Source organism: Bufo bufo, chromosome 1 (assembly GCF_905171765.1).
Source record: "Bufo bufo chromosome 1, aBufBuf1.1, whole genome shotgun sequence".
In the NCBI taxonomy this organism is placed as follows: Eukaryota; Metazoa; Chordata; class Amphibia; order Anura; family Bufonidae; genus Bufo; species Bufo bufo.
Window position 1 is genome coordinate 346,780,579 of NC_053389.1, and position 27,404 is coordinate 346,807,982.

The 27,404-nt window shown below is 45.1% G+C and overlaps 1 protein-coding gene across 1 annotated transcript in view; it reads right to left on the minus strand.

The window, feature by feature from the left end:
- The window catches only part of LOC121009531 (A disintegrin and metalloproteinase with thrombospondin motifs 2-like), a 775,073-nt gene that overhangs the window by 312,804 nt on the left and 434,865 nt on the right, over positions 1-27,404 (minus strand). Inside the window, exon 11 of the mRNA XM_040442735.1 lies at positions 20,095-20,240. Coding sequence (XP_040298669.1) covers positions 20,095-20,240 — 146 coding nt within the window. The remainder of the gene's footprint in view (positions 1-20,094; positions 20,241-27,404) is intronic.

Genomic DNA, 27,404 nt, shown 5'->3' on the forward strand with positions numbered 1-27,404 from the left:
AACTCATGGAATGACATCGTTTATGGAAAAATTATTATACTCTGAATACTCATTTCTAAGAATGCTGTACCTTTAGACTACAGCTCATCAACAGTGAAAAGACATCATGTACATGTAACGGCTATGGCCAAATGCAGGCCACAGCAGTGGAATCATAATGGACAGAACAGTACACAAAGAAAATGAAAAGGAGCAGCTGGTAAAGAAAAAGGCTGGCAGCAGGGCCCAGAGCAGAATCAGTAAGACGCAGTTCATCAGTTGAATTTTAGCGAAAAATTGGTGTAAAGTTATACAAATGTGGAGATCTAATAACTATGTATAAATATATCAGGGGTCAGTACAGAGATTTCTCCCATCATCTATTTATCCCCAGGACTGTGACAAGGGGACATCCTCTGCATCTGGAGGAAAGAAAGTTTGTACACAAACATAGAAGAGGATTCTTTACGGTAAGAGCAGTGAGACTATGGAACTCTCTGCCTGAGGAGGTGGTGATGGTAACATAGTAACATAGTACATAAGGCCGAAAAAAGACATTTGTCCATCCAGTTCAGCCTGTTATCCTGTAAGTTGATCCAGAGGAAGGCAAAAAAAAAAAGAGTGAGGTAGAAGCCAATTTTCCCCACTTTCTTCCAATTCCTTCCCGACTCCATTCAGGCAATCAGAATAACTCCTTGGATCAACGACCGCTCTCTAGTAGCTATAGCCTGTAATATTATTACACTCCAGAAATACATCCAGGCCCAGCTTGAACTCTTTTAGGCTGGGTTCACACGGGCGAGATTTCCGCGCGGGTGCAATGCGTGAGGTAAACGCATTGCACCCGCACTGAATCCAGACCCATTCATTTCTATGAGGCTGTGCACATGAGCGGTGATTTTCACGCATCACTTGTGTGTTGCGTGAAAATCGCAGCATGCTCTATACTGTGCATTTTTCACTCAACGCAGGCCCCATAGAAGTAAATGGGGCTGCGTGAAAATCGCAAAAACATCCGCAAGCAAGTGCGGATGCGGTGCGGTTTTCACGCATGGTTGCTAAGATGAAAGTCTATTCACTGTATTATTTTCCCTTATAACATGGTTATAAGGGAAAATAATAGCATTCTTTAATACAGAATGCTTAGTAGAAGGTCAATTGAAGGTTAAAAAAAATATATAATAATTTACTCACCTCCTCCAATTGATCGCGTAGCTGCCGATCTCTTCTTACTTCTTTAATCATGAGCTGCCGGCTAAAGGACCTGTGGTGACGTCACATCACATGATCCAATCACATGGTCCATCACCATGGTGATGGACCATGTGATTGGACCATGTGATGAGCTCAGTGACGTCACCACAGGTCCTTTGACATGTCTTGAAGAAAGAACAGGAGACCGGCAGCTACGCGATCAATTGGAGGAGGTGAGTTAATTTTTTAGTATTTTTTAACCCTCAATTGACCTTCTACTAAGCATTCTGTATTAAAGAATGCTATTATTTTCCCTTATAAACCTGTTATAAGGGAAAATAATTACATCTACACAACCTTGAACCCAAACCTGAACTTCAGTGAAGAAGTTCGGGTCTGGGTACCACATACAGTTTTTTATCACGCGTGTGCAAAACGCATTGCACTCGCGCGATAAAAACTGCGGGTTTGCCGCAATGCACCTGGGACGCATCCTGAGCCAAAATAAGACGCCCGTGTAAACCCAGCCTTAGTTAACTCACCATCACCACCTCCTCAGGCAGAGAGTTCCATAGTCTCACTGCTCTTACCGTAAAGAATCCTCTTCTATGTTTGTGTTCAAACCTTCTTTCCTCAAGGCGCAGATGATGTCCCCTCGTCACAGTCACAGTCCTGGGGATAAACAGATGATGGGATAGATCTCTATACTGACCCCTGATATATTTATACATAGTAATTAGATCTCCCCTCAGTCGTCTTTTTTATAAAGTGAATAACCCTAATGTTGATAATCTTTCAGGGTACTGTAGTTGCCCCATTCCAGTTATTACTTTAGTTGCACTCCTCTGAACCCTCTCCAGCTCTGTTATGTTTGCCTTGTTCACAGAAGACCAGAACTGTACACAATACTCCATGTGTGGTCTGACCAATGATTTGTAAAGTGGTAGGACTATGTTCTCATCACGGGCATCTATGCCCGTTTTGATGCAACCCATAATCTTATTGGCCTTTGCAGCATCTGCCTGACACTGGGTTTTACAGCTTAGTTTGCTGTTCACTAAAATGTAAAAGAGTTCAAGAGGAGCCTGGATGTATTTCTGGAGCGTAATAATATTACAGACTATAGCTACTAGAGAGGGGTCGTTGATCCAGGGAGCTAGTCTGATTGGAGTCAAGAAGGAACTTTTTTCCCCTTAAGTGGGGAAAATTGGCTTCTACCTCACAGGGTTTGTTTTTTTGCCTTCCTCTGTATCAACTTGCAGGATATCAGGCTGAACTGGATGGACAGATGTCTTTTTTCGGCCTTATAAACTATGTTACTAACAATACACCAAATTTTTCTAACAAAATATGAGCCACTTTGATAAATGTTTAGACATCCTGGCCTAAATTTGTTTTAGAAATATTAAGTAGAATTAGTAAATATACCGCAATTTTTCAAACGAATCAGTCTATGATGACTAAACTACTGTAAAGCCAGGAACGTGGGTGGCACAACAACGTGGGGCAGATTTACTAATCCTGTAGACAGTGTAAATGTATGCATAATATCAGGCATTCCTTTTTATTTTATTTTTGTTTTCTCTGCAAATACCATATATACTTACAAAACAAATTGAAAGAATCTGCTGCCATGTGTGAAAATCAAGATTGTATAAACACCCAACTCCATTGCTTTTTGCCTCTGCTATTACAGAAAGGCCATAGCACTCTGACAATCATGGCAGCCCCCTAAACTAGCACTTTTGGACATACAGTCAACTTTGAATTTGCAACAAAAAAAGGACAAGCTGTAAGGTTTAAGTAGCAGGTGTTACTAAGGTCTGCAAATGACCAAATTTTCAAGCAACTAGCTCCACTGTGGTATGTGGGAGGGGCATAAAACCAAATTGAAAACCTAAAAAATCGGATCAAGTAATATGGGATGATTAGGAGATGCAGCGTAGTAGACGTTTGTTTAGAGAACATTGCGTGTGCACAAGGCACATGCCATGTTATCATCAGTGGAGAGGGGGGGGGAGAGCGGAGGCAGCGCCAGATGTGTAGTACAGTATAAAGTAATTAAAGTAATACAGAAGTAATGCGCTTACCAGAGTGTGTTGTGAGGAGTCACAACACCTTGAAGAGCCCTGCTGGTAAATAAACCTGACCAGCAGCCGGGGAGTGCCTTGCTGCAGCCTTGGTTCCAGGACGCATTTATAGATTAAATGCGGGAGCAATGTAAAGTAGATAAAAATAGAAAAAACTGGAACTGCTTATTCCTTTTTTGGCGCTGCTAGGCTGGATATATCACGCAGGTAGTAAAGTAAAAAGTAGTATTTTATTTGTCTACGCGTTTCGAGGGAATTGGACCCTCTTCTTCAGGACAATACACTATTAACGTTAATAGTGTATTGTCCCGAAGAAGAGGGTCCAATTCCCTCGAAATGCGTAGACAAATAAAATACTACTTTTTACTCTACTACCTGCGTGATATATCAGGCCTAGCAGCGCCAAAAAAAGAAATAAGCAGTTCCAGTTTTTTCTATTTTTATCTACTTTACATGTTATCATTAGTGGCCACAGAGTGGAGGAGGGAAAACATCCCTCCTTTTCCACTGTCACATGGGCGGCTACTGCATCCAAAGAAAATGTGGAACCTGTAGCAACGGGTTGGTCGCAAGCCTGCAGGGTGTACACATGTAAGAGAGCTTCCAGCCTGCCCTGCACTATACGCAATGCTGTCATGTTCTGACAGCCCATTAGAAGCCATTAAGTCCCCACTGTTTAGTGCTGTGAGGGTGGTAAAGAATATCCAGTGTAAGTTGCTGTAGGTGAAAACCCAATTTAACCCTTTCTTTTCTCTTATCACAGTCTACTTACCATTTGCTTTTTATATTACGAACTATTATCAGCTATTCAGCCATTTATAGAAGTATCCTCCCCAACTTGTATATGATAATGGAAATTCCACTGACAGTATAGGATTTCCTGTATAGGGGTTGAGGTTCTGGATCCAGTAAGAGGCCAGAATCTCCCCCATACATGGATGATGATGATGTTGAATGGACGTTGTTAGTGACCTCAAGCTTTACCACGCATTGGTTTTACTATGTAAGTTGTTCGTGCTAGAAATTTCCATTCAATTATCGTACTCTAGGTATCATACATCCTGTAAACATTTTTTATTATTATGTCACTAGCACTAACATATCCTGCATTGCTTTAGAGATATTTTTATCACGCCTTTATAGAAGAAAAACATTGGTTAATGCTACAATTAACTATAAATGACCGAGTCACTTATTATTAATGTGATGCACATGGTGTTATTACTGTACTTTAGTACCTCCATGTGCTTCACAATAATAGTAAGTGACCTCCATCAAGTACCTCCTCATATAATGAGCAATAGAGATGAGCGAATCTTTTTCCGAAAACATTTGCTTAGATCCAAATTTATTTGCAGCGAAATCACGTTAAAAACGTCTATTTCCTGGCTGCAGAGAGCCTTTATAGTGGTGTAGAACACTGTGCCTTGTAGTAACACGCATAGGGAGTCTGCTTTATTAGTGAAATAATACTGTGAGTCCGTATGACACGCAGATGACAGGGGTCACTCTTAAAAGTACTGCACACTTCACTTATTTGGGCAGTCACTGGGACAATACTGACCAAATAACTCAAGTGTGAACTCAGCCTTACAGGTCGATGTTAGCGGCAGGTATAAAGAATCGTGCAGAGTCCCAAGATCCTACTGTAGCGTGAGAGTGCAGTCCTTTTACACCATTGTCAGCTGATTCCACAGAGATGTCTACAGAACCTGTTCTATTAAGCGCTTATACAAGTAGAGCCCCCTGACAGAGTGGAGAGGGTGTCAGCAGTAAGTTTGTGTTAACGACACTGATTATTTTGCACTTCCTCTGATACGTCAGAAAATTAACCCACAAAAAATTGTTCCTGTCTTCACTCGGTCAGCATTTGCTCAATAATCCATCACTATTGCTAATGCCCAAAAAAAACAGTGGAGTGGATGTAAAACAGATGACACGTGAATTGAATATTTGCATGTCTTCTGTGTTTTGTACCCACTCCTGCTTTTTGCTACCAAATCATAAGACAATTCTGATGGGACCATACAGGCCTTACAGCTGCTACACAGACAGAATCAATTGTGTGTCTCATTTTTCCTTCCTTCTGACAGATCAGAAGAAAGGTCAAATAAATGATAATGTCAGCCAGGCCGAAAGGCCAAATATTGGACGAGTCATGAAGTGGAGAGCGTGGGAACAGCATGAGAAGTCCACAGAGTGGCCCAATGACAGGGTCTGGATTTGGCAGCAGTATGAGGAGGGCACCGAGTGGCACAATGACCGAGTCTGGAGGTGGCGGCATCAGGAGACAGCCACCGAGTGGCACAATAACAGAGTCTGGAGGTGGCGGATGCAGCAGCAGCCTCAGGAGAAGGGTACCGAGTGGCAAAATGACAGTCTGGAGGTGGCGGATGCAGCAGCATCATCATGAGAAGGCCACAATAAAGAGACTGTAGATGGCAGCAGTATGATGAGGCCACCTAGTGGCACAACGATAGAGTCTAGAGGTGGCGGCAGCATCAGGAGGTTGTCATTGTTTTCATGTACTTTTTGTATATTTGTTGTTTCATAATAATATATTTTCCTTACACTTTCAGACTGTAGATGGCAGCAGCATGAGGATACCACAGAGTGGCAAGGTGAAAATGTGGAGATGGCAGCAGCATCATCAGGAGACCACAGAGTGGCAAGGTGACATAGTGTGGAGATGGCAGCAACATGAGGAGACCACAGAGTGGCAAGGTGACATAGTGTGGACATGGTAGCAGCATGAGGAGACCACAGAGTGCCAAGGTGACATAGTGTGGACATGGTAGCAGCATCAGGAGACCACTGAGTGGCAAGGTGACATAGTTTGGAGGTGGCGGCAGCATCAGGAGGCCACAGAGTAGCAAGGTGACATAGTGTGGATATAGCGGCAGCATAAGAAGGCCACAGAGCGGCAAGTTGAAATAAAGTGTCTAGATGGCAGTAGCAGCAGCAGCATCAGGAGGCCACAGAGTGGCAAGGTGACATAGTTTGGAGATGGCAGCAGCAGCTGCATCAGGACTAGTAAAAGAGTGGGGCAGTGGGCGGCAATACCAGTACCTGCTGACAAAGGTGGGTGCAGGAAGGAGCACTTGGCATCAGGCGGGTTGCAGCATCAGAGTAGTAGCTGAGGCAGGTAGTCAGAAGAAACCAGTCTCTTTTATCAAAGTGTTTGTGTGGCACCATGGATGATCTAGTCTGATGCATCAGGAATTGGTGGTTGGAAATCCTGGCTGTTCCATGCCTGATTCATCTTGACAAAGGTCAGTCTCTCCACATTTTGGGTGGACAGGCGAGTTCTCCTTGGGATAACTATGGCCCCCGCCGCACTAAACAACCGCTCTGATGCCACACTACTGGCAGGGCAGCTTTTCCAGGGCAAACTCTGCTAGTTGAGGGCACAAATCCAGTTTAGTTACCCAGTAGTCCAGAAGAACTTCAATGAGGGAGGGTGCTGTCCAGGTATGCTGCTGGTTCAGGTCCTGCTCCAGGTCTACCTGCTGCTGGTGTGTAGTTTCTTCACTATGCGGGTGAAGAAAGCTACTCATCAGCGACTGTAGACTCAGGCTGCTGCTGATGGAGCTGGTACTGCTCCTGCCACCCCACCCCTCGCCAACAGCCATGGCAGTGGAACGTGAGCGCGGAAAGCCCCCCCGGTCAGTCCTGTGAGAGGATGGACGATGGCGCAGATAGGCAGTGGCCAACTGACCACATAGGATGTCTCTGTAGTAGTTGAGTTTGTCCTCCCTCTCGTTGGGTGTAAAAAAGGTCCACATTCTGGACCCGTAGCGAGGGTCCAACAAGCTGGAGATCCAGAAGTCACCCCTCTGCCGAATGGTGACAATTCAGCTGTCACTATGCAAACAAGTGAGCATGCATCGTGCCATTTGTGCAAGTGATTCAGAGGGACTCCACTGCATACTGCCACTGTGTGTCCGGGTCCTCTGTCTCGTCTTTCTCATTGCCCTGTAGCCCCTCCTCCTGTCCTGTCAGCTGAGTAGAAAAAACACCCATTTGGCTACACATTGACTGTGCTCCAATGTCCTCCACCCACTCCTCCTCCTCTTCCAGTTCAGCCCCCACAGAGCTCATGTGGCCATGAGATCTAGGCACCACATCTCCTGTCCCCTGAACAGCCATTGTTACCAGCATCTGTTCCAGGATATGAAGCAGTGGAATTACATCGTTCATCCCATAGTCCTGGCGACTGACAAATAACGTGCTGTCCTCAAAGGGCATGAGCAAACGGCAGGTGTCACACATGAGGTGCCACTGGCTGACATCGAAGTTACACAGTGGAGTACTCCTATCCGCTTGCATCATCAAGAAATCGTTGATGGCCTTTCTCTGTTCGTATAGTCGGTCCAACATATGGAGGGTGGAATTCCAACGGGTGGAAACGTCGCATATCAGCCTATGTTGGGGGGAGGCCGTTCTGTAGCTCAAGGAGGGTGTGCTTTGCGGTATACGAGTGGCTGAAGTGCATGCAAAGTTTCCTGACCATTTTTAGGATGTCTTGCAGATGGATGGAAGACTTCAGGAACCGCTTGACAACCAGATTGAACAAGTGTGCCATGCAGGGTGCATGGCTCAGCCTTCCTTGATGCAGCTCCGACACCATGTTCTTCCCGTTGTCGGTCAGCCTGGTTCCGATTTTCAGTTGTCACGGAGAAAGCCAGGATTCGATTTGTTGATGCATCACACAGAGCAGTTCCCCCCCTGCCAAGGCAAACCAGGTGCAGGACAGCGTTACACCGCAGAGCCCTGCACATGTGGTATGCAGGAGGGGCACTGTGACTTGTCCCTGCAGTGGAGGCTGAGGACATGGTAGAGGATGAGGAGGCAGAGGCGGACATTGTCGTAGGACCAACGGCATGACAACATGGAGGCGGAAGTGGCATGACCAGGCCAAGTTGCTGGTGTGGCTGTGCAGGAATCACACTCACCCAGTGGGCCGTAAAGGACATGTATTGTCCTTGACCGTAGTTACTGCTCCACACGTCGGCGCTGCCGTGCACTTTGGCAGACACCAACAGGCTCAAGGACTGGCTCACCTTCTGTTCTACATATTTGTGCAGGGCTGGTACTGCCTTTTTCGAAAATAAATGACGGCTTGGGACTCTCCACCTCGGCCCGGCACAAGCCATCAGTTCTCTGAAAGGTGCGGAGTCCACCACTTGGAAAGGGAGGGACTGCAGCACCAGCAACTTGGACAGTAGCTTGTTCTGCTTCTTCACCTTTGGATGCGTGCACGCATACTGCTGTCTCTTGGCAATCGCTTCGGTGATCGATTGCTGATGGAATGACTGACGAAGAATACGAGGAGCAGGAGCATCTGGACCAGCAGAAGATGGGAATGACAGACAGCTCCCTTCGGCTGAGGTGGTGGAGCCTTGACTGCCTGAAAGCTGGTGCGTGCCAATGGCTGATGCAGCAGTTGCTGTGGCAGGCTGGACCACCACATCGGAGCCACGGTTCTCCCAGGCCACTGTATGGTGACGCATGTTGACGCAGGGCCGTAGTGCCAACATTAGCACCCTGGCCACGCTTCACCTTCTGATCACGCTTCACCTTCTGCCCACAGATGCGACATATGGCCACGTTCACCTCCTCTGGCGATTTGAAAAAAAACTGCCACACCGCTGAGTAGGTAATTTTTTTCCCCCAACAGTCCGTACTGACCGATTGCTACCGCCACTGTCTCTGTGAACCCCTGCACCACTACTTCCTGGGCAGGTAGGCTGCTGCAAAGCAGGTGGTCTACCCCGGGCATGTTTGGCTCCCGACCTCCCACTGCTGCCACCCTGCTGACTCCCAGTCACGCTATCGATTTGCTGGCTCAGTCGCTGCCTGACGGCCTAGCTGCCACCCTCTTCTGCTGATAACGTAGCCCCTTCTTCACCCGGCTCCCAAGTGCGATCAGCTTTATCATCATCGATTAGTGTCTGCACATCACTGATGTCCTCCTCAACGGCCTCTGGGTCAGAAGCCTGACCACTCGCAACACAAGCTCCCATGCCACTCTCATCACTACTTGCCCGCTTAGCGGAGGAAGTGGCGGAAGTCTCCTACACATCTTGGCTGGGCAGTAGCTGCTGACTGTCCTCTAGTAGCTCATCATTGCTGAAAAGTGAAGCTGAGCCTACTGCATGTAGTACTTATTGCGGTGATGAAACAGAAAAGGCCAGAGGCAGGTTGAGGACAGGTGAGGGCACAGGCCCTGCTCCCGGGACATGCCAACTAAGGGTTCTGTCTGACGAACCTACCGACTGTTGGCTGGGGGTGTCTGATGTCACATGGGATGACATGGATGACCGAGTTAACCACTCAAGAACCGCAGGGTTGCTGGTCAAGACACGACTTCTAGATGACACCGGGAGCTCAGGCCTCTCACTGTGACTACTGCTGCCACGACCCCTTACTCTGCTGCGACCTCTGCTTGCGCCAGAAACATTCAGGCATCTGAGAATATATTTTTCTTGTTGTACTAAAATACGACCCTATATGCTTTGACCAGAAAAAAATTAAAGAGTGAAGTGCGTATACATATTTCTTGCAGTACTGAAATACGCCCCAATATGCTTTCACTAGAAATAACTGCAACACTGCAGTGCATATATATATTTTTCTTTTTTTACTGTAATACGCCCCTATATGCTTTCACCAGAAATAATTGCAACAGTCCGAAGTAGGCCTCGGTGCTGTACTGTCTCAGGAAGTCAACGGGGATGAGTATCCCGTTGTCTTCCTCAGCCGTAAGCTCACCCCAGCCGAGACCCGGTATAGTATAGTGGAGAGAGAGTGCCTGGCTATCAAATGGGCACTCGAGTCTCTCCGCTATTATTTATTGGGGAGAAAATTCCGCCTGGTGACTGACCACTCCCCTCTCAAGTGGATGAGCCAGGCCAAGGACAGAAATGCCCGGGTCACCTTATGGTTTCTCTCCCTACAAAACTTTGGTTTTCAGTGGAACACAGGGAAGGCTGGTTACAGGGAGACGCGGATGCCCTGTCCCGGGTACACTGTCTGGTGTGTGTTCACCACCTCAGGGTTGAACAAAGGATGGGGGTTATGTGACACAGTGAGGGTCTTTGTCTGGGAAAACAGGTACTTTCCTCCCAGCATGTGCTGCTGGGCTGATTTACAAACAGGTGAGGTCAAATACTGGACCGGATTTTAAGTGCCGGTCTGGGTTTTGGCAGCACCTGGCTGTCTTTAAATAGGCAGCTGGGCTCAGAAGCCGTGTATCTGTGTTGGGATCTGGGAGCCTTGTATCTGGATGAAGGCTTGCTACCTGTTTGGCGTGAAAACAGGTTGGTGCTGCTATCAGAAAGGACTCTTTGAGGCAGAATTGCCGCATGGTCTGAATTACCACTAACAACGCAAGGTGACTTTTTGTTATGATTATGACTGCTTGTTTTGTCACTTGCCTAAAGTGTGAATAAAATACTGAACTGTTTGATCCAAAGAACTTGTTGTTGCCTCTATACTGCGTACGCTAATCCTGTCTACCAGAGCGAAAGTCCACAATTGGTTGAGGACGCGGGCATTAGCAGTGAGGTTGGCGTTAACGTGATTTTTTTGGTTTCTGCATTTTTCAGGCACCGTTTTATGTCGTACATTAAACCAGCTGTATTACAACCAGTGCCCCTGTCACGGACATTCCCGTGGCAGGTACCAGGAGATCGGAGAGACTGGCAACTCGTGGGTTAAATTGACAAGTTCACTGTGGATCTTATTGTGTCTGTGTTTTGGTGAATGCCACACCCCTTGCTTCAGGTGTTGCTTGTTTGTAAATTACCTTTCCCATAAGTAGCCGCTTCTCACTCTTAGAGATGCGGTTTATAGATTTTCTTCCTCCATTCTAAGGGAGGTTGTACTCTGTGGTGCTTCTGGAGTTGCTAGTTTTCTACTTTCAGACAAGTCTTGTCTTTTCTTATTGTTTTGTGTTTGTTATTTTCCCTGTTGTTTGTATCTGGGCCTAAGAGAGAGACTTCCATTCGTCCATCTGGGGAGGAATGGGTTGTCTCTGGTCCTAACCTCATTCCAGGGCCTTAAAGGGATATAAGGGCCCAGGTATCCAGCATGTGAATATTCCTACCTTCAAGGTCTATTCATATTGATAGGTAGTTAGGGCCCGGATTAGGGTTGTTTAGGAGGTGACCTGTTTCTTCCCTAGTTTCCAGGGCCATTTACTGTTCCCCTTCCTTCCTGTGTTTAGTTTGGAGTTTTTCCCCCACACAGATCATGACATTATAAACCGCCGATTAACCGTCATATTGTTGTCTGTAACAGTTCAGCCATGGATGTTATCGCTGCACTGACCGGACAGCTACAAGGGCTGTCTCTGGAGGTGGATGACCTCTGCACAACCGTCTCACAAATGCAGAGACCACTGTTGGCTGATCCTAGTAGTGGTTATCTGACCTGTCCTGAACCTAAAGTTGCTCTCCTGGATAGATTCTCGGGGGAGAGTGATAATTTTTTTTCGGTTCAGGGAAGCGTGCAAATGGTAGTTTAAGTTGCGTCCACACTCATCTGGGGACGAGACCCAGAGAGTGGGAGTGATTATTTTGTTGCTTAAAGGGGACGCCCAGTCTTGGGCTTTTTCTCTGCCAACCGGATCACAGTCTCTCCGATCAGTAGATGCATTTTTCAGAGCTTTAGGTCTCATCTATAATGACCCGGACCGAACCTCCCTGGCCGAGACTAAATTACGCGGTCTGCATCAGGGAGAGCGTTTGGCGGAGATCTATTGTTCCAAATTTAGGAGGTGGGCTACGGATACTGAGTGGAACGATCCAGCTCTCCGTAACCAGTTTTGTCAGGGATTATCTGAGAGGCTGAAAGACGCTTTGGCCTTTCATGAGACTCCTGAGTCTTTGGAAGCCGCTATGTCTTTGGCTGTACGTATTGACACATGCCTGAGAGAGAGATCTAAGGGCCCGCTCTCTCAGGACCTTCTATTACATAACGTACCGTATTCCTTTGACTCTTTAGGTGAAGAAACTCCTGAGCTTATACCTGGGGAGGAACCCATGCAATTAGGGGGAGCGACTCCTGGATCTGCTTGCGAGAGTAGGAGTCGCAAGCAGGGAGTATGTTTTATTTCTGCGGTCAAAGGGGACATTTTATCAATATATGTCCAAGCATTCAGCGGCAAAAAGAGAAACCTAAAAAAGGGACATCTAAATCCCATCTGACTATTGGAGGTGTGAGTGGGGAGTCAGAGAATGTATATTTGTCCTATTTGTCCTTTGCTGGTAGTACCCGATTACTCCTGACTGCCGAGGTGGCGCTAGAGTCTAAAACTGTGGGAATTGAAGTATTTATCGACAGCGGGGCCGGGGTGAACCTGATTGATGCTCAGTTTGTCCGCATGCATGGGTTATCACCAAGTACATTAAAAAGAGACATTCCTGTATTTGCTATTGATTCTGCCCCTCTTACTCAGAGGTGCTTGTCGCAAGTTTTGCATGATATCAGATTAAGAGTGGGTGACTTTCATCAAGAAGTTATCTCGTGTTTTGTCTTGGAAGGTCTCCCTGCACCTATGGTTCTGGGTTTACTGTGGCTTACCAAGCATAATCCTACTATGGATTGTCAAGCTAGGCAGATTCTGGTTTGGGGGGACTATTGCATTGATTGTCTCAATACATCCTTTTCTGTGGTTACTACTAAGACTGTACCCTCTTTTATATCCGAGTTTGCCGATGTGTTTTCTGAGAGTGGATGTCGGGATTTACCTTCCCATCCGGAATATGATTGCCCTGTCAATCTTATTCCCGGGGCTAAATAGCCTAAATCTAGGTTGTATAATCTTTCTGAACATGAAAGGCAGGCCATGAAAGAATATATTGCCGAGAGTTTGAAGAAATGGCAGATAAGATTTTCCAAGTGGTTGCAGGGTTCTTTTTTGTAAAAAAAAAAAAAGATGGAGGTCTTCGGCCATGTCTGGATTTTCGTGAACTCAATCAGATTACTATCCGTGATCCTTACCCTCTTCCTTTTATTCCCGATTTGTTTAACCAGATTATTGGTGCCAAGGTGTTCTCCAAGTTGGCATATAATCTGGTTAGGATCAAGGATGGGGATGAATGGAACACGGCTTTTAATACTCCTGAGGGGCACTTTGAGAACCTGGTCATGCCTTTCGGGTTGACCAATGCCCCGGCGGTCTTCCAACATTTTGTGAATGACATCTTTTATCACCTGGTGGGGAGGTTTGTGATCCTGTATTTAGATGACATTCTTATTTATTGTCCTGACATGGAAACACATCAGAATCATGTGAGACACGTAAACCGATTCTAAGGGATAATAAATTGTTCGAAAAATTAGAGAAATTTGTTTTTGTGGTACACGAGGTGCAGTTCTTGGGCTACCTGCCGTCATCTTCAGGTTTTCGAATGGATCCTGAGAAAGTCCGTGCTGTATTGGACTAGGATCGACCCAAAAATCTGAAGGCTCTTATGCGGTTTTTAGGATTTACCAACTATTACCGAAAATTTCTTAAGAATTATTCGACAATAGTAAAACCTTTAACAGACATGACTAAGAAAGGGACGGATGTCTCTGTATGGTCTGATTCAGCGTTGCAAGCCTTTTCTGTGATTAAGGAATGCTTCTCTTCTGCTCCCATATTGGTGCAGCCAGATGTGTCACAACCTTTTATTCTGGAAGTGGACACATCCGAGGTGGGGTAGGAGCAGTTTTGTCACAGGGCCCATCACCTGGTAAATGGTGACCATATGCACTTTTCTTGAAAAAACTATCCCCCGCTGAGAAAAATTATGATGTGGGTAACAGAGTTGCTGGCCATTAAATTGTCTTTTGAGGAATGGCGTCATTGGTTGGAAGGGGCGATTCATCCGATCACTGTATTCACTGATCACAAAAATCTGTCTTATCTTGGGTTCAGTAGTTTTGACGACTCCAGATAAGCCAGATGGGCTCTGTTTTTCACCAGATTCAATTTCACTGTCACCTATCGTCTTGGGATTAACAATGTCAAAGTGGACGCCTTGTCACATAGTTTCTCTGGAGGTGGTGATTTTGAAAACCCGAGTCCCATACTGTCTAAAGGGGTGGTGATATCCGCCCTCTACCCTGACCTTGAGGTGAAGGTGTTAGAGGCTCAGGGAGACGTACCGGACTCGTGTCCCACTGGGAAACTATTTGTGCCACCAGAATTGCGTCACAAGGTGTTGGAGGAACATCATTGTACGGTTCTTACAGGACATCCTGGAAGTAGGTCCACTGCCAACCTCATATCTCGTAGATTCTGGTGGCCGGGGTGGCGTAAGTGTGTGAAGGACTATGTGTCATCCTGTACTATCTGTGCATGTGCCAAGGTGACACATACTCGACCTTCTAGATCTTTACTTCCGTTACCTATTCCATCCAGACCATGGGTATCACTGATCTACCTCATTCTTCAGGAAAGACAGTTATTCTGGTGGTAGTTGATCGCTTTAGTAAAATGGAAAACTGCATTGCATTACCAGGCCTACCTAATGCTAAAACCCTTGCACAGGTATTTATTGACAACATTGTGAAACTTCATGGCCAGTGATGGTCAGTTCGCAGTGTTCGCCAGCGAATGTGGTCACCGGGAGCAGGCAGTTCCGAGAACAGCCACCGGGGGCCTTCATCGGGCTGTTCTCGGAACTGCCTGCTCCCGGTGACCGCATTTGATTTCAGACCGGCTGCCGGCACAGGCACTGGTAAGGGCTTACCTGTGCATCGCCGGATGGGTGAGTCAAGATGGCAGCCCGCATGTGTTCACTGGCGAACACTGCAAAACGGACCATCACTGTTCATGGCATTCCCTCTGACGTGGTCTTAGATCGTGGGACTCGTGTTCTGTACGCATCTGGGAATTTCGGCTTTTCATCCTCAGTCGAACGGATAGACGGAGCGCACTAATCAGAGTCTGGAGACTTAATTGAGATGTTTTGTATCTGAGTACCAGGAGGAGCGGTCTTCCTTTTTGTCTTTGGCAGAGTTTGCCATAAACAATCGTAGTCAAGAGTCCACTGGTGAGTCGCCGTTTTTTGGGGCCTATGGATTTCACCCGCAGTTTGGCACATTTTCTGGTTCTAATACTTCTGGTATCCATGAGGAAGAATGTTTTTTGTCATCATTGTCATTGATATGGCAGAAAAATTCAAAATAACTTGAAAAATATGGGGCAACAAATATAAACGTGTGGCTCACAGGAAACGTATGAATGGTCCGCACCTAAGTATGGGTGATTCTGTGTGGCTGTCCACATGAAACATTAAGTTGAAGGTACCTTCCTGGAAGTTGGATCCAAGGTTTATCGGCCCATATAAGAACACGGCTATTATTAATCCAGTAGCTTTTCGTCTTGAGCTTGCTCAGGCCCTGAAAAATCATAATGTGTTCCATAGGTCTTTGTTGAAAATATATGTGGAACCTTTAAAGCCATCTTTCTTACCACCCGCTCCGGTCATGGTGGACGGTAATTTGGAATTCGAGATCGCAAAAATAGTTGAATTTCGAGTTCTCACCCAGATAAGGTCAGTCTTGGGTGCCCGGAGGTCACCCGTAGAAGGGGGGGGGGGGGTACTGTCATGGACTTACAAGGAGATCGTAAAGACTGGCAACTAGTGGGTTAAATTGACAAGTTCACTGTGAATCTTATTGTGTCTGTGTTTTGGTGAATGCCACACCCCTTGCTTCCCCTTGGTTTATAGATTTTCTTCCTGCCTTCTAACTAGCTGGTCAGTTGTACTCTGTGGTGCTTCTGGAGTTGCCAGTTTTCTACTTTCAGACAAGTCTTGTCTTTTTTTATTGTTTTGTATTTGTTATATTCCCTGTTGTTTGTATCTGGCCCTGAGACAGAGACTTCCATTCGTCCATCTGGGGAGGAATGGGTTGTCTCTGGTCCAAACCTCATTCCAGGGCCTTATAGGGATAAAAGGGCCTAGGTAGTTAGGGCCCGGATTAGGGTTGTTTAGGAGGTGACCTATTTCTTCCCTAGTTTCCAGGCCCAGTTACTGTTCCCCTTCCCTCCTGTGTTTAGTGTGGAGTTTTTCCCCCACACAGATTGTGACAGCCCCATGACAAAATGGAGGCTGTTGTGAAGGCCCTCATGGAGGCTAATCTGCAGCAGCAAGAGACAGACCTGCAGCAATGCGAGGCTAATAAGTAGCAGCAGGAGACTAACCAGTTGCTGCTACAACACGTGATGGCTTTGCAGACAGCAGGAGCAACCCCGAGCGCCCATGATGCCCGGAAAGCAGTCCGTGCAACGATTCCAAAGATGACCTCAGCAGACGACATCGAAACCTACGTGGCGATGTACGTGAAAGTGGCCATCAGGCAAAAGCTACCCCGTGACTAGTGGGCTGAGGTCGTCGGTCCGTTTCTGGCATCCAATTCCCAGCGGGTGTATTTCGACTTGCCGGACGATTAAGCGGCCGACTACCAGAAAGTCAAGGGTGAGATTCTGGCAAGACTGGGGGTGAATGTGTTGGACTGGACCCAGCGGGTGCATCAGTGGGGGTTCAACCCAGCTGAGCCTGCAAGACCCCAGTATTATAACTTACTTCACCTCTTGCAAAAATTGCTACAGCCTGACGTGCTGAGTCCCACTGCTATGCTGGATCGTCTGTTGGGCGATTTGTTCTGGAGGACTTTGCCATACCCTCTCCAGCACTGGATCGGTCAGGTGTCTCCTGGCAATGCCCTTGAGATGGTGGACCTGGTGGAACGCTATGAAGCTAAAGGAGGGTTCTGTCGGGAGGAGGGGTCGGCAAACCCCGGAAATCTCCACCCCAGGCCCGGAGATTTGAGCTGATAAAACCCGCTCGGGAATGACCCACAGCAGACCTGGCTCTGATAGTCTGCTGGCGGTGTCAGGAGCCTGGCCATGTAAGGGATGACTGTCCCCATCGGATTGAGCCCACAAATCTACACTATGAACTCATATTACAGAGAGACATCCCGGGCTTCCCGGCACTGTGGCCTGCTATGAGAGTGACTGATGCCCATGAGACAGGGGTAACACTAGCAGAGTGGCCCGGCTCAGGGGGTAGACCAGAACCCTCGGAACCTGAGACCGAAGGGCCACCGGTAGGAAGAAGGGGAGACAACCCCGCTAAGTGTGATGTTAATTTCCCCCTTCTGTTTGATAAAAGGATCCAGATCACTTTTTCTAAAACACAGAATATTCCAATATATATCCGCCTCTCTTTAATGATGACCCAGCCTATAAAAAGGTTAGAAAGCTCATACCACTGCTAACCACTGAAGAAGCAGGTCGATACTCCGAAACGCGTTTGGTATTAAGAAAAAGCAGTGTCATGAGTATTGCGGCATAATGTCCAAGAAGCTGCTGACTTGGACATTTCGCCTTGCCTCCTGAAATACAGCAGAATATTCCCGCACTAACTTTATTTACATCAGAGCGTCCGATCACGTGGGACGCCACGTAACACATTACGGGAGATACATCATGTGAGTCGCCAAGATACAGTGCAGCACATTCTGCTTCCACATCGTATTACTGCCTACAGCCGAGACGCGAACCCAAAGAGGGGGTAACGTAGTTTAAGCCGCATATTGATATTATTGCAGCATCGGTTGTGTTTTTATATAAGTGGCCACTTTTTCTTTCCTTTATGCACACATGGACATTGTCCCTATAAGTCTAGGAGGACATTAGGTATGTGTATGTAATTTATATTCACATGTGTATCTCATTCATACCTACATAAGGAATTTTATATCCTTGAAGAGGAACTTTTATTTTACACCTTACCTTTTATGAGGAACTGTATATTACCTTAATTGTGACATCGATTTAAGGAACTTGTGATCCCTGACAAGGAACTCTACTTTTGATGAAAAACGGTCACCCTAACTACATTACTAACCACAATATTAACCATTTCATTAACCCGGATTGGACATATTAACCATGTGTTGGATTTAATCTTATATTTTTTAGATTAATATTTATGTTTGCATATCTGTTCAAAGTTATTTGTCTCTGAATGACCGGAGGCTAGATCAGTACAATCCCTTTGCTTGTGCGACCTTGACTTCCATGCTTATTCACTGGCAGTATTTGTTTCTTGTTCCATTTTATGAATTTGATTGTGACTTCCATATATTGGTTAGTCACGGTATGTTAGTGTAAATAAATCCAGATTTTTTTTAACTCCATTCATGTCTTGATCCTTGAGTGCCCTTTCATACTTAGTTTTTATTACTAAAGTTGCCCTTCTCTAAAATCTTTCCAGCTCTGCTATGTCTGCCTTGCTCACAGGAGCCCAAAACTGTACACAGTACTCTATGGGTGTCTGACTAGTGATTTGTAAAGTGGCAGAACTATGTTTTCATCAGGCATCTATGCCCCTTTTGATGCAACCCATTATCTTATTGGCCTTGGCAGCAGTTTCCTGGCACTGGTTTCTACAGCTTAGTTTGCTGTTCACTAAAATTGCAAAATCCTTTTCCATGTCAGTGTTACCCTGTGTTTTACCATTTAGTATGCATAGGTGACTTGCGTTATTCCTTCCCATGTGCATAACCTTACATTTGTCAGTGTTAAACCTCATCTGCCACTTATCTGCCCAAGCCTCCAATATATCCAGATCCATCGGTAGCAGTATACTGTCCTCTTCCGTGTTAATTACTTTACACAGTTTAGTGTCATCTGCAAAAAATGATATTTTACTGTGCAAGCCTTCTACAAGATCATTAATAAATGTATTGAAGAGAACAGGGCCCAATACTGACCCCTGTGGTACCCCACTGTTGTTTTTTTTCCTGTTCTGATGGATCAGAACAGAAGGTTAAATGGTGATGTGAACTCAGCCTAACATGTCTATCAATCCTTTGATTTCCATAATTCCACAACTTTTCCTTCTTGGTGTTGCAATTTCTAAGTTGTGGAGTGCATAATACTACATCACTTCCAATATTCTAGCAGTGTGGTTTGCGTTATCCTATTTCAATTGCATCCATATATTTTTAACCTTTACACTATGCAAACACGGTCATATGATCTCCACTACGACCACCAATCCAGTGCATGTTTTACAGGGTAGACTGGTGGTCAGTCTACTTCCTGTGAACAACAAGGCTGCATCGTCAACATTGGTCTCAGACACCTCTGTCTTGCATCCTCCTTTTTGTCTCTGCATGTCCTGATGATATAATTGCTGCCTTATCTAAAACACCAGAAGTGCAGTGATATACTGTTAGAGGAAGATTCCATATGATAATTAGCTACAATGTGAAACTTCCCTAACTCATCACCCTTTCTTTCTACCTTTGTATACAGTCTCCAGTATATGACATGCCACTTCACATTGCTCTCCTACTTCTTATAAGTGCTGACAAGGAGAAACCTATCATTAACACGGGGTAAGGGACACAAGCAAAAGCTGCACAGCAAAGGAATATACTGAGATTTGTGAGGTAAGGGACATAGGTCTTAAGTCACTGATCTATAGCTTACTTTCCTTAGTGTATTGAAACTCCACACATTCTAACTTTGCAAAACCAGTTCCATGATTGAAAATGTAGGTTGCATTAGTAGAAACACATCAGTGGGGAAGAAAGAATCAAGATAACAGACAACCGATACATGTCATCAACTAAAACAGGTATACAAACGGAGTACATCATTGTTTTATAACAACGCTGTACTGTACAGGCAATTTTATTTTGCTGGAGTGCTTCTTTAATTCCAGTGATTGGAGGGGTCACATACCACATACCTATAACTATACTGAAAATGCATTTACACAAAAAAATATATATATAAAAAAATAACACTTACTGGGGATTGTCACAGCTTCTTGTTCTATATCTCACACCTGTTCCGCATGTTCGAGAGCAGGAACCAAATTTACTCCATTGCCCCCAATTTCCATCTTGCCGAAGAATTTCAGGAGTTAACCAAATGCAGTGACCTTTGAAGCAATGCTTGTACCGAAGACAAAAGAATACATGTTTCAATAAACATACAGTAGAAAACTCAAGAGTGTTAAAATCTGTTCAGTGGCCAAAATATTAAAAGAATATCCTGTATGTACATCAGCATAAATTGCATTAAACATCATGTATAAAAGTTTAATGAATTAGCATGAAAGCAAGCTTATACATTTTAAGTGTATTCAACTAGATAATGATTCTTACTTTTTATGGTTCTGTTCAGATAATTTTTACTCTTTACCTTAGGCATAGAGCCTGGAAAAATGTCTGCCATATATTTTGAATTTAAAGGTTCGCTGTATGCAACTGGATATTATACAGTTGTATATGTCTTTCAAAGGCCAAGAAAAGTGTATGGCTTAAGATGCGCCAAAATGTCACCACAAATTAATTTGACCAACAACAAAACCCCAAACCGTCTACTTTTATGATCCAGCCTTAGCCACTTAGCCATCTGTGCTTATAATTCCAGTATTCTGTTCTGGCAAAGGAACAGAATACCAGAATTGCCATATCCAGCAACTGCTGGAGAATGCCAGAGTCTGACAGATGCTGTTCACTATAAAGGGGTCTGTTACTAACTGAATACCAGCTTTCGATAGCAGTGGTATTTTTCCAGCAGAAAGCCGGTAATCATACTAGAAACCAGGTAGATCCATTGTGCACCCGCTTAAGAACAGAATATCAGAATTGCCAGGGATCCCCGAAAAGTTTAAAGCCTGCTCTTCTTGCTCCTCCTCCTCCTCCCCCCAGGCACCATCCTCCTCTGACTCCTCTTCAGACTCCTGCTAACTTGTCTCAGATGGAGTAGCCCCCCCTAGGAATTCAATTAGCATTGCAACTTCCTCATCTTCTTGCTCCTCGACGGCTTGATCAATGACACAACGCAATGCACGATCCAGAAAGAAGGCGTAAGGTATGATGTCAGTCGAAGCCAGGGCGCCATCAGTGACCAGTTTGGTGATCTCATCAAATGGCCGCAGAAGTCTGCATGCGTTGCGCATGAGCAACCAGTAGTGCGGTGAAAAAAAACAAGCTACCCAGAACCTGTCCTGCTGCAGAGTTCGTACAAGTAGTCATTAACGGCACGTTGCTGCTGGAGCAGCCTATCAAGCATATACAAGGTGGAGTTCCAGCGCGTCAGGCAGTCACAATTCAAACGTCTGACGGGCAAGTGGTGTCGCCGCTGAACGTCAGCAAGGCGAGCCATGGCCGTGTAAGATCTTCTAAAATGGCCAGAGATTTTCCTGGCCTGCCGCAAGACGTCCTGGACCCCTGGGGATTTGGCAACGAATCGCTGCACGACTAAGTTCAGGATGTATGCCATGCACGGCAAGTGTGTCATTTTGCCACGTTTCAGAGCGCTCAGCAGATTGGCACTGTTGTCGCACACCACTTTACCAACTGTCAAATTTAGCAGGGTTAGCCACTGATCGGCCTGTGACCGCAGAGCTGAAAGGAGTGCAGGACCGGTGTGGCTCTTGGCTTCCAGGCACAACAGCCGCAGCACAGATTGGCAACGTCTCATCTGGCACGTCGAAAAGGTTCTGGGAAGGTGCAGCGGAAGAGGCGGTAGCAGTGGAAAAGGAGGAGTCAGCTGAGGAGGAGACGGAGGATGGAGTAGGAGGAGGAGAAGAAGAGGCAGGCATGCATGCATGCACGTGGCGGTAACATCAAATCCACACAAGTGCCACGGGTTGCATGCTTGACAGCTGTCAGAAGGTTCACCCAGTGGGCAGTAAGTTATGTACCTTCCCTGCCAGTGTTTGCTAGCAGTGATGGCCAGTTCGCCCGCGAACACATGCGGGCTTCCATCTTAACTCACAAGCCCCTTACCTGTGCGGTGAACAGGTCTGAAACAAATGCGGTCACCGGGAGCAGGCAGTTCCGAGAACAGGCCGATGAAGGCCCCCGGCGGCTGTTCTCGGAACTGCCTGCTCCCGGTGACCGCATTTTCTAAAGGCCTCCGAGTCCACCAGTTTATATGGCAGTAGTTGAAGGGCTAGCAGTTCCGACAAGCCGGCGGTCAGTCGTTGGGCAAGAGGGTTATCCGGCGTCATCAACTTTTTACGTTCGAACATTTAGGCCACGGAAGCCACTTTTGCCAGATGAACACGACGACGGCACTGTGGAAGGTGGAGTGGAGGACAAATGGGAGGAGAGAGGAGAAGGAGCAGGAGTAGAGGCAGGATGTGGAGCGCCGGGAGTGTGGCTTTGTGGGTTATGACGGTGTTGCTCCCACTGTGCTCAGTGTTGGAAGGGCCAGGTGCCTTCTTAAGGCGGTCGTCCCTAGGTGAGTGTTGGGCTTACCGCGACTTTTGCGTTGACAGCACAAGCTGCAGATGGCAACACTATTGTCCGCAGCTGACACGTTAAAAAAAGCCCACACTGCGGAGCCATGTCCCGGCGTCCTGGGAACGCAAGATGTGACCGTGCATGGTGGATGGCTCTCTCCAGATACATTTGCAGTCTGCTTTTTGCCTCCTATGCCCTGCGAGCTCTGCCTGCTTCTCCTCCTCCTCCCTATCTGCTGCTCCGTCTCTCCCTCTGAACTCCCCTCCTCTTCCTCTCTTGTGGGCACCCACAAAACATCCATCGACACGTCATCATCGTCACCTTCACCACCACTGACATTAGAGATCTCGGAGTAGGCAGCAACAGCGTGGACCACCCTCCTTGGGCTGATCTTGGTACTGTTGTCAGACCGCTTGGTGGTCCCTGTTGCTACCTCCTCTTCCTCATCCGATGCCAAGAATGGCTGCGCATCTGTAAGGTCTGGGAATGGATGGGAAAATAATTCCTCTGACTCGAGCAGAGGTGCTATGGTGGTGGTGGTGGTGTCTTTGGGGGTGCACACAGCAGAGAGTGAGGAGGATGCTAATACAGAGGATGAGGCGGGTGCAAAAGCAGAAGGCTGAGTGAGCAACTCAACCAACTCTGGTGCATCCTTTGACGTAATCGCACGCACCTTCTCCAACTTCACACTTAGGCTCCGGCCTGGTGCACCTGCCCGACCCCTACCACACCTGCGGAATGGCCTGCCTCTTCCTCTGCCTCTCATTTTCAAAATGACCCTGTGACAATGTCCCTATAGAAGAGTAGTATTTGTGTTAGCAGGTATATCGCAGGCCTCAATCAATATTTTGTGGTATATCAATCCCCTCTATCAGTATTTTGTAGAAACAGGTATATAGAACCCCTTAATGAGTATTTGCTGGAAGCAGGTACATCAAACCCCTCAATCAATATTTGGTGGAAGCTGATGTATCGCAGGCCTCAATCAATATTTTGTGGAAGCCGGTGCATCACACCCCTCAATCAGTATTTTGTGGAAGCAGGTATATCAAACCCCTTAATCAGTAATTTGTGGAAGCAGCTATATCACACCCCTTAATCAGTTTTTTGGGGGGCAACAGGTATATCACACCATTTACAATTAGTTATTCCAATAGCATTTTTCCCTCTATCTAGCTGCGGTATCTCAGCAGAACCACACACAACTGCTGCACAATACAAATGTACTATAATATACTTTCTATGTTAGAAGGTATATTATAGGTAAATCACACCACTCAGTTTTTTGGGGGGGGCAACAGGTATATCACACCAGTTGCAATTAGTTATCTCAGCAGAACCACATACAACTGCTGCACAATACAAATGCACCATAATATACTTTCTATTTTATATCACACCCCTCTGTATGTCACAACTATCGATAGAACACTTATACCAGTGCTTAAAAGGACTTTTGTGGCCCTATTAGCGAGGGTTTGGTGTCACTAACAGTCTGTCCCTGCTCCACACAGAAACCTCTCCCTACACTGGCAAAAAACAGAATGTAAAATGGCTGCCAGATCGGGTTTATTTATAGGGTAGAGGGTGTGTCCATGTGCTGAAACGTCTCAATTGGCTGTCCTGTCCCACCTGATGGATGTGTCATTCGGCGCTATGCAAAAAAATATGGCGCGTGCGAATATCGCCATACGTTCACATGTTTGGCGAATCGCGAACGAGCAACGTTCGCCACGAAATGACAGCCGAGCTAACCGCAAGACCATCTCTAATAGCTACGTCTGTAACGACCTGCTCTATAAAAATACCACAAGACCTAACCTCTCAGGTGAACAACGTAAAAAACATAAAATAAAAACGTTGTCACCTTACATCACAAAAAGTGTAATAGCAAGCAATCAAAAAGTCATATGCACCCCAAAATAGTGGCAATCAAACCATCATCTCATTCCGCAAAAATGATACCTTATTTAAGACAATCGCCCCAAAAATAAAAAAAACATGGCTCTCAGACTAAAACATGATTTTTTTTGTTTCAAAAATTATATTATTGTGTAAAACTTAAATAAAAATAAAGTATACAAATTAGGTATTGCCATGTCGGTAAGGACCTTCTCTATAAATGTATCACATGACCTAACCCCTCAGATGAACAACGTTAAAAAAAAACTGTCAAAAAAGCCTTTTTTGTCACCTTAACCCTTTGAGGACCAAGGGACGTATTTGTCCCATTTTTTAAATTGCCTGTATCGTCTGATTAAGAACTTAAAATACTTTTTTTTTTTTGTTTGAGTCAAAATATAAGTTCTTATCAACAAATGGTTCTAGCTTTTTGCCAGTTATTTCATGAAATGGCTTAGTTATAGCAACTGAAGTGTACGAACTTCAGTTGCCGTAAAAAAAAATGGAGCTTCTTTTGGCCTTCCATTAAAAGTAACCTAAATATTCACATTTGTCCCGTGTCATAACTCCTCCCCCAAAAATGACACAAGTGTGGAAATGGTTTTATTTATTGTTCAAATACATTCTTAAATAGAAAAAAATATAATTATTTTTATATTGATGAATAAAGCTCCCATGTGCCCCTTCACAGTAATAAAGCTCCCATGTGCCCATTCACAGTAATAAAGCTCATGTGCCTCTTCACAGTAATAAAGCTCCCATGTGCCCCTTCACAGTAATAAAGCTCAGATATACCCCTTCACAGTAATAAATCTTACGGTCCTCAAAGGGTTAAATCACAAAAAATGTAATAGCAAGCGACCAAAAAGTCAAATGCACCCCAAAATAGTGGCAATCAAACTGTCATCTCATCCTGCAAAAATGATACCCTACCTAAGACAATCGCCCAAAAAAATTAAAAAATACTATGGCTCTCAAACTATGGAGACACTAAAATATGATTTTTTGTTTCAAAAATGATATTATTGTGTACAACTTAAATAAATAAAAAAAGTATACATATTAGATATTGCCACATCCGTAACAACCTGCTCTATAAAAAAAAAATCACATGGCCTAACCCCTCAGGTAAACACGGTAAAAAAAATAAAAAAAAATAAATGATGTCAAAAAATTATTTTTTGGCCCCTTATATCACAAAAAGTGTAATACCAAGCGATCAAAAAGTAATACACACCCCTATATTGTACCAATCAAACCGTCATCTCATCCCGCAAAAAATGAGACCCTAGCTAGGACAATCGTCCAAAAAATAAAAACTCTATAGCTTTCAGAATATGGAGACACTAAAACATGATTTTCGTTTTGTTTTAAAAATGCTGTTATTGTGTAAAACTTAAATAAATAAAAAAAAAGTATATATATTAGGTATTGCCCCATCCGTTAGAATAAAAATATCACATGACCTAACCCCTCAGGTGAACACCGTAAAAAAAAAACAATGTGTGTCAAAAAAGCCATTTTTTATCACCTTACATCTCAAAAAGTGTAATACCAAGCAATCAAAAAGTCATATGCACCCTAAAATAGTAGCAATCAAACCGTCATTTCATACCGAAAAAAATTAGCCCCTACATAAGACAGTCGCATAAAAAAAAAAACTATGGCTTTCAGAATATCGCGACACAAAAAAATATTTATTTTCAAAAATGCTTTATTATGTAAAACTGAAACAAACAACCCCAAAAAGTAGCCATATTTAGTGTTTTTGCGTCCGTAACAACCTGCTCTATTAAAAATACCACATGCCAAAACAGCTATTTTTTGTTACCTTGCCCCACAAAAAGTGTAATATAGAACAACCAAAAATCATATGTACCCTAAAATAGTACCAACAAAACTGCCACTTTATCCTGTAGTTTCCAAAATGGGATTTTTTTGGGGAGTTTCTACTCTAGGGGTGCATCAGGGGGTCTTAAAATGTGACATGGCAACTTAAAATTATCCCTGTGAAATCAGCCTTCTAAAAAACATATGGCGTTATTTTCCTTCTGTGTCCTGCTGTGTGCCTGTACAGCAGTTTATGCAAACATATTGGGTGTTTCTGTAATACATTGTATTTATTTTGCCTACATGATAAATGCCATGTGCTGAAGTGAGACATCTTTAAACTCCTCACACTCATCCACTAAGCCCTCCAAGGCACTGCCCCCACCCCCTACATCTCTACTTCTCTCAAGCTACATCAGTTCTCTGGAATCCCCTACTGCAAGCAATTAGGTTAATTTCAAACATCCATGGTGTTAGGCACTTCCTAATAATGTGTCTTTTCAGGATGGCCTATCCGCTGTGCCCTGATGAGGTCTGTACCGACAGGTGTGGGGAGATGGGGTCTCCAGTCACTGCAGAAAATAATTGTATTGCGCCACTGCAGCGGCCCAAGCGTGTCCCTTCTTCTTCAACTGAGCACAAGCTCCGCCTCCGGTCACTGCACGGGCCACATGATACAGCTTCGGGGGCTGGATATGGCCCGTGGGCCGTAGGTTGGGCATCACTGGCCTATCACATCCCCTAATCGAACTCCTATTTAGAGATTGTTTCATGTAACTGAACATCTTCTGAATGCAAATGGTGTTAAATTAAAACCTATACTGTATCAGCAAAACACACAATGATGTGTGAATGGACCCTTAGTAAAAGAAAAAGGCTCAGGACCTATCACTTCCCACATATCTGGGCATTACGACTGTAAAGGGGCACAAATCTGGGCATTATTACTGTGAGGGGCCACATATGAGCTTTATTACTGTGAAGGGGCACATGGGAGTTTCATTACTGTGAAGGGGCACAAGTGAGCTTTAATACTGTGAAGGGGCACATGGGAGCTTTATTACTGTGAAGGGGTACATCTGAGCTTTATTACTGTGATGGGGCACATGGAAGCTTTAATACTGTGAA